This window comes from Sinocyclocheilus anshuiensis, unplaced genomic scaffold (genome assembly GCF_001515605.1).
Source record: "Sinocyclocheilus anshuiensis isolate Anshui unplaced genomic scaffold, SAMN03320099.WGS_v1.1 scaffold86, whole genome shotgun sequence".
Lineage (NCBI taxonomy): Eukaryota > Metazoa > Chordata > Actinopteri > Cypriniformes > Cyprinidae > Sinocyclocheilus > Sinocyclocheilus anshuiensis.
Window position 1 is genome coordinate 4,116,463 of NW_015547662.1, and position 13,533 is coordinate 4,129,995.

The following is a 13,533-nucleotide window of genomic DNA, read 5'->3' on the forward strand; positions in this document are numbered from 1 at the left end:
GTTGTCACAACTAACTTTGAGCTTCAGCTAGTCGTACACTAGCCACATCCAGAAGCTAATTTGATCTGTTTACGGATATGACGTGACACACAAAGGCAAAATGAAGTTTCCCGCGTGTGTGAAGTTTTCCACGAAATCAGACCTGACAGCTCTCGATTCGGCTTACAATAGTGATTATTCAGGGTAAAGCAAAAAGACGGGTTGGAAGAAGGACTTATCATTTACTGCTCATAATATTGAAATTTAGTTCATTTCAAACAGAGAAAAAAACATATAAATAGCTCTGCAATATGGCAAATTAATTTTGAATTTGTTGAAAGTACCAACATTCCATTTTGCTTTTATTTAAAACATTGAATATTTCATATGAACTACACTTGCTTACAGATGAAATTAGATTTTGTGTTTTATGTTGCTGTGGGCAGTTGACTGGGATAATGGTAGGGTTAATACGTCTGAACTGAGGAAAATATCTTATTTGCTATAATATTATTTTGAAATACACCACTGATCCATTGAAACATAGATGTTAAAAAGATTTATTTAATTACGAGTCAGACTGACATGATCACAAATAGAAACATGAACAAAATGACAAACATTTTGAAAAGGGTAACAGATTAGAAACTTTACACATGAAAACAAATACAACATGACATTGACACTATATCATGGAGACAGACATAAAAACAAAAGACAAATAAGATGCAATCGCTGCCATAATGCTATACGAGTACTGCTTATTGCTAAATTAGAAGGATGCACAGTATAAAGTGACAAAAATATCTGCATTTCTATCAAGGGCAGAACATGACAAAATAATACTGTACCACCTCCTGCACATGCCAAAGACTAATGGACATGGTCAAATGAAATATAAAGTAGAACTGGAGGTTATTCTGTAATGGACATCAAACAGACTCCATCTACCCCATTAAACTCAGGTGGGCAAACAAGAGCGACATCAGATGCTGGAGGTGGAGAGGATGTCCTCTACCAGGTGTTTATACACCCAGGCGTCACCTTTGAGCCGCTGTCGACGGATCCCGACCACCTCAGGCTTCTGCAGGATACAAACCTCCAGCTCGAACTGCATGGTCACCTTTCCAAAGTCTGACTGTGTGTGGCACTTCAGAGTATAGCTAACAGAAAAAGAGGACCTTATGATACCATATAACAATTTAACCAAGTTAACAAGTTATTTTGTTTAGAGCGGTGGTTCTCAACCTTTCTGACTCAAAGGCCCCGTTTTCCAAAACAATATTTGAAGGGCGCCCCCTTCAAGTTATGTTCTATATTCCAGAACTATGTTCTTCAATAAAAATAAGTTATTGAGGGAAAATAGAAATAAATATCGGATATAAGATGTAAAATTTTATTTAAATTTATGGACACATGAAGCAAATGTTTATGGGATAGTTAAAAAATATCTATACTATGGAAGTCAATAGGGTCCAGCAACTGTTTGGTAACCCATATTCTTCACAATATGTTCTTCTGTGTTCACCAAAACAAAGAAACACATACAGGTTTGGAACAACTTGAGAGTGAGTAAATGATGACAGAATTTTAATTTTTTTTGGGGTGAAATGTCCGTTTAAAGTGACAGTTAAACCAAAAAATATATATATATTCTATATTTAAATTTTTTTTAGCATTTAATTTAGATTTTAATATATTAATAATAATTTTAATATATTAATAATAATTATTAATTAAAATACTGCTGAGGTTTGCTGAGGCCCCGTCCCCTTGGTTGAGAACCACTGGTTTAGCAGAAAAACTAATTTGAATTGCCATTTCAGGAAACACTTAATTTAAGAGTTTAACTTACCCCTTCTGAACAAAGTCCACATTCTTATTTTAATTTTTTTTGGGGTGAAATGTCCGTTTAAAGTGACAGTTAAACCAAAAAATATATATATATTCTATAATTTCTTCACACCTTCATTCTTCCACTGACCTCAAATAAAATTCATTCTGTTCCTCAAACAGAGCACACATGTTTTTTGGTCTAATTCTCTCCTTTTTTTTGTGGTTTCAGGCAGTGGTTATGAACCAGGGAATTTAAGCATTAAAATAAGCTGGGACAACTCAGCATCAAGATATTATTATAATTTAACCCCTCAACAACTACTTGTTTTCTTTGAAGAAATTTGGCTTCTTACAGTCTCGAAAACCTGCATATATGATGAAGTGAGATAAAAGTGAGATTTCTAGAGTGAAAGAATCATGCAAGTTAATAAAATCTTATAACTCCATTGGAATTTATATAAGGAATATACATTTTTCTAATTATGCCAAGCTCTAAAATATTTGTAGAACTTGGGAGTAAAAAAAAAAAAACATATTTAAAAAAAATAAAACTTATCTTTAATCCTTATCCAGAAAATCATGGAAAACTGGAAATGTCATGGGGCCCTCAAATATTGTTGTGGACAATGGCAGACCTTGGAGTCAAAAAGGTTTGTTTTTTTGAGCTTGACTATATCTGGGCAACATCCACATCCACTATATGGAAGGGAGCAGCGTGGACATTTTGTTAAACATCTCCTTTTGCATTCAATGAAAGAGTCGTCATCATACAGGTTTACAGCATGAGAGCAAATAAATGATGACCTATCCCTTCTGAAAGTTTAGTTAACAATGTTCCTGGTTGCAACTGAGTGACAAACATGCCAAATCATAATTCTAAATAATTGGAATATGAAAAAACAAGGACATTTTAGGCATTTCAAGAGAACAACAGACAAACAATACAATCTTAAAGACTAAGCACAAATGTAAAAACGAGACGAATGATACCTTAATTTTGCGTGGTCCATCTCGAGGTCCTCTCTTTTTGCTGGGTGTGAGCATTGTAATGACTTTATCCAGGCCTCTCTCCAGACTGCCAAACACTTTACCTCCCTTCCGCTTCTGCCCACTGTCCACCTGACAGCCAGCCAGGTCCAGAGATCGAGACCTGGACATGTGGGAAACGCAGTTTAGAATATAATTGCCCATTTCTATAACTGCAAATCTACCATAATGCGGCACAGGCTTTGCCAAGATCATATTACTGAAGAATAAGGTTAGTTAAAATTATAAATGACTCAACAGTAATCTGCAAGAGTAAGTGCAGCAAGTGCTGCATCTCATTTCAAATGCAAAGAAGGTTTTGACATCAGGTCATACAGATCAAGCAAAAAATGGCCTGTTAACTCAAAAGAGTCAAAAGGGACATGAAAAATAAAAATAATTACACTATTGTTCAAAAATTTTAGGTCAATAAGATGATTTTTAACAAAGATTACACTTTATTTAGCAAGGACAATTGATCAAAAGTGACAGCAAACACTTTTACACCGTTTAATATATAAATATATAGATGTATGTGTATTTGCGGTTTCCACAAAATTAAGTACAACTGTTTTCTGTATTCAGTATTACATGTGAAATGTGAAAATTGACATCACAGAAATATATAAAAATAGAAAAGTTATTTTAAACTGTAATAATATTTCACATTACTGTTTTTACTGTATTTTTGATTAAAAAAATATGCAGCCTTGGTGAACATAAGAGACTAAAAAATAAAAACATAAAAAAATATATTTAAAAATCTCTAAAAAAAAAAGAATAAAATAAAAAAAGTTAAATGTATCTTTTGAAAGTTCATGTATATTTGAGTGTCATTGGCCCAAAAAAGTAAAGTTGACCTCAGTGGGAAACATTTTTTATTTTAAAGGTGAAGTGTCAATGATGTATATAAATTAAAACAAACAAGTAAAAAAAAAAATTTTGCTCATGGGGCAGAATTACACACTTCACCTTTAAAGGGGTCCTTTTATGCTCTTTTACAAAGTCTTGATTTTGTTTTGGGGGTGTACTAGAACATGCTCTCATACTAGGTTGTTCGAAAAACACATTATTTTTCACATATTTTACATTATTACAACACCTCTCTCCCCAGTCTGGCATGAACGGCTCGAATAGTTCCTGTATCAAATGAAGGCCTGCCTTCTGAAAGACGAAATGTGCTGTGATTGGTTAGCTGGGCCAGTATGTGTTGTGATTGGCTCCACTTGGCGCCTGGTCGGGAAATGTCACGCCCCTTACCATAGCCGCCTGCGAGCTTTAGTGTAAATATTGCGTCAAAATCAAATCAATTTGAGCGCGATTTAAACCCGGATGATTGTAACCACTCTAAGTTCGTCTGTCTTGGGAAAGCTAGCGTGTCTCCGACATAGTGATAACACTCGTTGCCTTCTCTAGTGCAGCTCAACCAGGTCTCGTCCCATTCGTCGATATTTGTGATGTCACAAATCCCAGAAAATATGCGTTGTAGTCCAATCGACTCATTCGTTGTAGTTTTTGAAAAGTGATTTCTGTTAAATAAAATATCTCCTTTTGAAGTGGAGCTTTGTAACTTTGCAGATCTTTTTTATGCTCAAACAGCAACATTACAGACTAACTAAAGTTGAAAAAGCATAATAGGGCCCCTTTAAATCCCACAGTCCTCCTCTACTCCATTCTTCCTCTCAAAATACAGAAAGTTCTCTACCTTCTCTCGGGGCTGAAAGCCAGTATATCCAGTTCTCCTTGTTGCCCGCTCTGCTGTTGGTCCATCTCTCTCCTGCGGGACACTTCTTTAGTGGCACTGCCTGCTCCTGCACACACACAGGATAAACACGTGTCACTACATGCTGCCGCAGCACTGTGAACAGCGTACACCTGTCAGTATGTGCTTCGGGAGTTGTCTCGGACACTAGCGCATGCACACACACACACTCTGTCCCCAGTGTGCACCTGTCCGTTCCAGTGCAGGAGGTGGTGTGTGACAGTAACGAGGTGGACACAGTGGATGTTGGGACATGAAGACTTTTCCCCAGACACACTGTGCCCATATAGAGACACATACTCAGACTTTGGTCAACTGAATCAAACTATAGATGCTAGATGACAAATTGACAATGTAGGAACACACACAAAAAACTATTTTTAGGTATGTTCTTTTAAACTCTAGATATGCCATTTAAGCATCTGCAGTACAGGGCTGAAAGACTTCAAAAATCCAGTGTTTGCAGAAAATGAGTGTATAGGTGAATAAATGAAGTTAAGAGGAAAGATCCAGGTGTACCCAGCAGTGAGAGCCCTGATTACACCTTATCTCCAGAACCACTATAAATCACTATCAATGCTTTTGTTCAGATTTCAGCGGTCATTTCCTTCAATTAAATAAAAAAAAAAAATATATATCCCAGCCCCTAGGAGTTCATAATTCCAATATAATGTTAAAAATGGATAAACTGTTTTACATTATATAATACAATTATTAAAGCAAGTGGTAAAAATTGTAAGAACAAATAACATAAGCACATTTTTTCATTTCTGGGTACTTTCTAATTTTCAGATGTTAGTGGAACATGTTCATAGTTATTGTGATGAACTTTGCTTGTGGTTACTCTAACACACCTGTGTGAACTTGAGAAGAACTGATTTCAGACATCTACACAGAAAAGTGAAGTTAGTTAAAAATTGTTTGCAGATGGCACTTGGTTTTATATTTTGTGAATGCAATGCCCTATATTAGGTGTGGCTCAGATGTCCAAATACACTACCGTTTAAAGGTTTGGGATCAGTGTAAGTTTTTAATGTTTGTGAAAGATGTATCTTTCACCAGATGTCTCTTTCATTTATTTGAGCACAAATATGGTAAAAAACAAACAAACTGAAATCTCATTACAATAATAGTTTTTTCTATTTTCATATATTTTAAAACATAATTTATTCCTGTGATGGCAAAGCAGAATTTTCAGCAGCCATTACTCCAATCTGCCACTGTACTGTAAACATCTTATGTGTCACTTTTAAACAATTTAATGCATCCATCCACTAAATAAATGTATTAATTTCTTTCAAAATAAATAAACAAATATCTTATCTTTACTGACCCTTAGCTTTTGAGGCCACCATATAAGGAAAATTCCAAAAATACAGCATATGTAAATTGATGCAGAAACAAAATGAATAATAATAATAATAAAAATATATACAATAAACAGTTCAACAAAGCATATTTGGATTATCACAACAAAGGTGTACACTTGCTGTGATGTTTAACTGATTCATTATCTAGCTCACCTTTGTTTGCATCGCTGCTGGTGGTAGTGATGTTGTTGTTGGGTGTTGTCGCTACATTTCTGTTGGATTTGGTCTTTCTGCTGCTCATCGGAGTTCGGGGAGCAGGCAGAGCAAAAACATCTCCATCTGTAGCTGTCACAGCAAGATTCTCTTTATTTTCTCTGGTTCTCTCACGTCTCTCTGGCTTCTGTCGACGGGGTCTCCCTTGCTCTGTGATGGGGGAGTAGCCCATTTCATTCCGCTTCTTCTCTGATGTTTCAGAGGTGAACATCTGAAGACGACAAAAGTTTTCACAACAATTAGTAAATAAAGTGCTTTCTGGGCTACCGCATGAACTATTTCCATTAGTAACATTTGGTTTTATTTTTGAAACGCATCACAGAAGTTAAATGTGTTGAAATTAGTTTCTTGTTGCCATAAGATGTTAATTATGGATTCATAAAGGATTTGGGCTTCTAATACAAAGGTTGCAAGTTCATAAACTTCCCTAAACAGCCGCTACCAGTCAAAAGGGGAATAATTAAGATTTTTTTATGTTTTTGAAATAAGTCTCTTATGCTCACCAAGGCTGTATTAATTCGATTACACAGTAATATGAAATATTATTACAATTCAAAATAACGGTTTTCTATTTAAATATTTTTAAAATGTAATTTATTCCTGTGATCAAAGCTGAATTTTCAGCATCATTACCCCAATCTTCAGTGTCACATGATCCTTCAGAAATCATTTTAATATGCTGATTTGCTGCTTAGGTATCAAATATTATGTGCTCAAATATTAATAATGATTCTTACTATTATCCATGTTGAAAAGTTTTTGCTGCTTAATATTTTTGTGGAAACCACGATACATTCTTTGATGAATATAAAGTTTAAAAGAACAGCTTTTATATGAAAAAAAAATCACTTTTGATCAATTTATTGTGTCTTTGCTGAAAAAAAGTATTATGTTTTTTACAAATAAATAAACGAATAAGCCTAGTATATTATGGTTTCCACAAAAATATTAAGCAGCACGATGGTTTAACATCTATAAAAATACTAAGCATCACCAAATCAGCATATTAGAATGATTTCTGAAGAATCATGTGACACTGAAGACTGAAATAAATGTGGCCTTGGTGAACATAAGACAGTTCTTTTAAAAACTCTTAATTATTCCAACTTTAACTTTTCAACTTTATAACTTTTTACCAGTAGTGTATTTATTAAACTGACCAAACACAATCCAGTTCTATCAACACTATCACAGTAATTCAGGAAGACCAACTGGTGTTCTGCACAAAACAAGTAAGAGGCAGTAAGAGAAAAGGAGAGTGTGGAGAAATAAAAAGGAAGCTGAATGCAGGAAAAAAGACTGGCTGTATAAGCAGCATTGGACAAGAGGGAAGAGCAGACAAATAAAGAGAACATAGAGGCTAACCATGCGTGGAATGTTTGTGGTGTGTGTGTTCTTGGGTGTGAGAGGGGTCCAGGGATTCTCGTCATCGTAGCAATCAGGAGTGAAGACCATAGAGCCAAGCACCACTGGGTGAACACCATCATCATCCTCACTGAAGCGTTGACTCTTCTTCAGCTGAGACACATACACAAAATCATACTCCTGTCAACGACTTCAGCTACATAAGCATTTACACAGCAAGCAAAACATGACTACAGTAATATTCATAAATGAACATTTTTTTATAATAAATGTAGCATGAGCTGGCCACTGTGCATTCATACTGCTCCTAAATGTGTGAATACTGAACTCACTTGTATGTCCTGTAGAGGAGAGTACATGCGGTCAATCACGGGGCATTCTGCTCTCAGACGCACAGGACGGCCTTGCCGCTTTTTAGCCAGCAGTAAAAGGTAGGTGGCAGTCATTTGATCATACTTCCACTGAAGAAACACACAGAGAGTAAAGATTTCTCTTCTGAGTGATTGATGTATAACACTCTTGTTTATAACAGGGAATTCTGAAGAAGTCACATCTCACTAGGTAAAGCTCTGGCCAATGCACTGGCATCTACTGACATCTAGTGGTCATGGCTATTAATTAATTTCACGCAGAGTGATTTCATGCCTTTCTTTGCAGTGGTTATCTTTATCTAATGGTTATTAAGCAGTTATTCCATAAAATTCAATAAAGTTCAACATCTTATTTTTACATCAATTGATAAACAGTTTTGAAATTATTTCACTTTCATTCTACATTTTTTTTTTTTTTTACAAATTTTTTTTATAAAATAAAATTATCTAATCAGATGCAAACATGGGACAATTTGCAACTATTTGCTACATGTGCATAAATTATTACTAAAACTGCATGTAAATTATAGTTTGGAGTTTTTTTAAAGAGATTAATTTATTTAGCAAGGACACATTAAAGTGATCAAAAGTAAAGATTTTTGAAATTGTTAAAAAAGTTAGCCATTTCAAATAAATGTTATTCTTTTGAACTTTTAATTCATCGAAAAATCTTGAAAAATAAACTGATAGTAACAGGAAATGTTTCTTAAACACCAAATCAGCATATGTGACCCTGGAGCACAAAAGCAGTCTTAAGTCGCTGGGGTATATTTGTAGCAATAGCCAAAAATACATTGTGTGGGTCAAAATTATTGATTTTTCTTTTATGCCAATTCATGCCAAATCATTAGGATATTAAGTAAAAATCATGTTCCATGCAGATATTTTGTAAATTTCCTACCGTAAATATATTAAAACTTAATTTTTGATTAGTAATATGCATTGCTAAGAACTTCATTTGGACAACTTTAAAGGCGATTTTCTCAATATTTTGATTTTTTTGCACCCTCAGATTCCAGATTTTCAAATAGTTGTATCTCAGCCAAATATTGTCTTATCCTAACAAACCATACAACAATGGAAAGCTTATTTATTCAGCTTTCAGATTATGTATAAATCTCAATTTTGAAAAATTGACCCTTAACTGGTTTTGTGGTCCAGGGTCACATATTAGAATGATTTCTGAAGAATCATGTGACACTGAAGACTGGAGTAATGATGCTAAAAAAACAGCTTTGAACACAGCAATAAATTACATTTTAATAACTATTAAAATAGATTTTTAATTGTAATCACAATCACAAATAAATACTGATGAATTCTAATATTAACAAATATAATATTCATTTTAAATCAGGGGAATCACTCAGTACCTCTGACACAAGTTGGATTGTGAGTTGTCTGGATTGTTTAGAAGTCACTGCCATTTCAGTGATACAGTCTTCATCTATATGACCCAACTAAAATGAACAAACACACAAAGGAAATTATACAGCTAGGAAGTTAAAAGCTCTCTAATATTGAATCAATTTAACATAAAAATATTAAGGTCATATGGATCTGTAAAGACTTTAAATGAACTAAAGCAGAAATAATTTGTTATAGGTAAGAAATCAATAAGAATAGCAAAAGCTTTAAAGCCCAAAAAATGTCTAACAAGAACAATATTGGCTTCACTTGACTAACTGGATCTTGGAGGCATATAAGCATGTTTATAGAGCTGATCTTACGGGATGTTTACTGTGCCACTCCACTGGTGTGCTGTATCCCTTCATAACCCAAGGGTGATCAAGCAACTGTTTCACGGTCAAACGCCTCTTTGGGTCCACCTGCAGGAGAAGGGAATAAACTACTATGAAATTGTATTTCCTTACCTAAAAACATCAAACAGACACATAAACCATGCACAGTACCTGCATCATCTGGTTTAGAAGCAGAATGCTAGCAGGTGAAAGCCAGTGCGGGTTGCTATATTTGCCTCTCTGTCAAAACACAAGCCAATATTGCACAATACATGCTATACAAACTTGCTTTTATTTCAGTAACCTAGTAAATGCACGGATTATAAACCGTGGTGGAACACAAATAAACTTACTGTAATTTTTCTGTAGAGGACCATACAATTGTCATCATCAAAGGGTAGAAAACCACACAGTAGAGCGTAAAGCAACACACCCATACTCCACACATCAGCCTGAAACACACGTGCCATGAGATCACGAGTAATACACACGCTTAATTTGTTGTTGCTTTCAAACATGTAGGACATGAAACACATATGGCACACTGACCTCAGAGCCGATGTAAGCCTTGCCCTGAATGAGCTCTGGAGCCGCGTATGCTGGACTGCCACAGCAGGTCAGCAATTCAAAACCCAAACCGCCCTAATTACAATTTTTACAATATTTCAATATTTATTTAAAAGCACTGATACATATGGACATATTATTTAAAACAACAAGCTGCTTTACATCTGAAAATGAAGTCGTTTCATAACTGATGGATTTGCAACATGAACACGGTTATTATTCCTGTTTACTGTCAAGCTGCTTTGAAACAATCTGTACCTGCTTTACATCTGAAAATGAAGTCGTTTCATAACTGATGGATTTGCACATGAACACGGTTATTATTCCTGTTTACTGTCAAGCTGCTTTGAAACAATCTGTATTGTATAAAGTGCCATATAAATGCATGCGACTTGACTTAAAAGAAAACATACATAGTAATAGATGGATACACACCTTTGGTTTGGCACAAAGACCAAAGTCAATGAGTTTTAGGTTATGATCTTCATCGATCAGCAGGTTTTCCTAAGGTCAGTAAGAAACAGTTGTATCAAGAAAACACGGTTAACTTAATAATTCGCCCCTAAATGAAAATACCATCATCATTTAGTCACCCTCATGTTCTGAATATCCTTCAGTCGGTTTCTTACGCTGAGCTAATCACATAAAGTCAAAAAGTCTTGGGATACAAGTTGGACCACACTCCTGATAGTGCTTTTGTGTCCTTTTCAAAGCCTTAAAGCATCAGTCCCTGTTTGTTGTAATTGAACGAGAAAGAGGAGTGCGCACAGTGTTCTGAATTCCTCTTTTGTGTTCCACATAATAAAGCCTTATGGGTTTGGAATGGGAGTTCAAACAGCCGATAAAAGCATCATAATAATTCACAATTAATCGACAACTTCAGTTCAAATCCAATTCCTAAATTCTTGTTTAGTGAAAACCTGCGTGTTTGTGAGAAACAAATTCATCATTAGGGCATTTTAACTTTTAACCCTCGCTTTTGGCCAAAATACGAGTCCATAATCCATAATAACGCTCCCTCCAGTGAAAAAGTCCATCTCCTGTTATCCTCTCACATCAAAATCCACCCACTTATTCGTTTAGAACTGTTTTGTAAACCGTGCTCGATCTGAGCATTCTCTCCCGATTCAGACAAGACGTTCTGATGACGAAACAAACTCATCTACATCTTGGATGGCCTGAAGGCGAGTACATTTTCAGCAAATTGTCATCTTTGGGTGAACTATTCCTTTAAGACCGTTCTCATTTCTGGGTGATCTGTTCCTTTAAATGGGAGAACTCAGTATATGCTTAAACTACTTAGAAATTAAATGCTCTTTTCAACCAACTCACCGGTTTGAGGTCTCGGTGGGCATAACCCTGGCTATGAACATAGGCCATCGCAGAGATGATCTGATGGAAAAACACTCGGGTCTCTTCCTCTGATAACCGGTCTTTAGCAATGATGTAATCAAACAGTTCTCCTCCAGGACAGTACTGAGAGAGCGGCACGATACATGCATATAAACATACGAAGCATAATGCATTTTCTTTAAGCATCAGAATCACTTTCAAGGAAACATACCTCAAGCACCATGTAGATCTTGCTTGACGTCTCAATGACATGGTAGAGACGACACACGTTTTGATGACTGAGGTTCTTCATAGCCTCAATCTCTATCTTAACTCGGGGCAGATCATCCTAGAAACAGGTAACACGCATTTCTTTTCCAAAGAACATTTTCAACATGCCAACAAGGTATTTCATCTAAATCTGAAATAAATTAAACAATATCTCCATATTTACTCTTTAATCATCAAAAGGTTTTGTGCAAATGTAAAATTAAAGGCCAATCTTAAGGAGAAGATCTTACCCCTAGGTCTTTCTTTTCCATTATTTTAATGGCCACTTTCTCTCCTGTCAGTATGTGTCTACCAAGTTTGACTTTGGCAAACCCACCTATGGGTTAGAATGGGAATAAAACTAAATTAGTTATTTATGTTCTTTTACGACTTTCTCTCAAATGCATGTCTAAAGCATTATATAAAAGCATAATTAATGAACGTTACCTGAGCCAATGGTTTCATAAACCTCATAGTGCTTGAGAAGTTCAGAAGTGCTGTCTTGAGGCATGCTGAGGACACTTACACCTGCATCAAAACAGCATTTTTTTAGTTACTCTGACACAATTGTTTAAGGCCACAATTCACGTTTGCAACAAAAACACAAATCAGAAGGTTGAACCACAAGGAGTAGCTTTTATACTTACTTTTCACTCTGTCAATGCGGGATCACTATCTTTAGAAAATCTCTCTCTCTCTTTTTTTTTTTTAATGCTCTCGATTGGTTTCTAATGTGGAAAGACAGCTCACATTACTAACTTTATTGACTCGGAGCAAAGTACTGGATGCATATTCCACAAAGGTTCAAATTTCCAAATATACTTGCGTCAAACTAACACAAGTTAACAGATGAATTGTAGTGAAAGCAGTCATAACAATGGCTTGTTTTGACCAACATGTTGAACAAACTCACCAGCTGTGCTCCAATGATTCACTTTAAAACGCCGATATAAGCGAGTTCAAAACAATAAAAAATGTTTGAATGTAATTAAAAAAAGAGTCAATAGTTTACTCTGTTACTCGCAATTGCATATGTTTATAATGTGATATAAAATTAAAACTGCCAAAGCATCTTTCATTCGAACATGTTTTAAAATTTGAATTTCCCACTTGCTACGTCAGAAGAGTTCCTGTTTCCGGTTACGATAAAAGTCCTTCTGCGTTAGTGGAGCTATTATTTTTCTCTCTAAAATAAGAAGGTGCGTTATTACTGGCTAATGGTTAGAATAAAACAGAAATTCAGATATGATTGGGCTGCTACCTTAATTTTACTTTTTTTTTTTGCGTTTGTTCGGAAGACCCGGCTAGTTGTCACACTTTTTTTTTGCTCTAGTGAATATATTTCCGGGTGGGTTTGTTTTTGAAAGTCAATAAAACTAAATATTTTTTTTACAGTCTATGTAATAGCCACATGCATATATACCTGTAAGCATATATATGAAAAAAATATATATATAGTTGTTACTATGCAAGATCATTGTGTGTTAAATGAAATGCATATAGTGTTTACACATGTCACGGAGGAATATATTATGTCATTATTTACTAACGCTGGGGATGTTAGGCATAGCAAACATTTACAGCCTCATCTGTAATAAATCTGTGAACAAGGAGCTCTGAAATAAGTTATTCGACTTCATCGTGATGTGCAAAAATGTGTGAAAAGTTAGAAAATGCTGGTTATTTAGACTGAATATCCA

The 13,533-nt window shown here is 35.2% G+C and overlaps 1 protein-coding gene across 1 annotated transcript; it reads right to left on the reverse strand.

Moving 5' to 3' along the window:
- Positions 1–681: 681 nt before the first annotated feature.
- Positions 682–12,979, reverse strand: melk (maternal embryonic leucine zipper kinase). The gene is made up of 19 exons (XM_016504541.1): positions 12,747–12,979; positions 12,481–12,561; positions 12,281–12,361; positions 12,085–12,170; positions 11,796–11,912; positions 11,564–11,707; positions 10,667–10,735; positions 10,214–10,306; positions 10,018–10,116; positions 9,836–9,904; positions 9,653–9,751; positions 9,296–9,382; positions 7,884–8,012; positions 7,552–7,704; positions 6,127–6,397; positions 4,547–4,652; positions 2,806–2,965; positions 1,835–1,857; positions 682–1,142 (listed from the first exon to the last, which is right to left on the reverse strand). Exons 3-19 carry the CDS (start codon positions 12,342–12,344, stop codon positions 965–967), a joined length of 1,947 nt encoding a protein of 648 aa, XP_016360027.1. The 5' UTR covers positions 12,345–12,361; positions 12,481–12,561; positions 12,747–12,979; the 3' UTR covers positions 682–964.
- Positions 12,980–13,533: the final 554 nt, after the last annotated feature.

Coding starts and splice junctions, on each gene's coding strand:
- melk (XM_016504541.1), bottom strand. CDS start 12,344: ATGCCTCAAGACAGCACTTCTGAACTTCTCAAGCACTATGAGGTTTAT. Junction 11,913..12,084: donor TGGAAAAGAAAGACCTAGGG/GTAAGATCTTCT, acceptor ACCTGTTTCTAG/GATGATCTGCCCCGAGTTAA. Junction 9,383..9,652: donor AGTGGCACAGTAAACATCCC/GTAAGATCAGCT, acceptor TGTTCATTTTAG/TTGGGTCATATAGATGAAGA.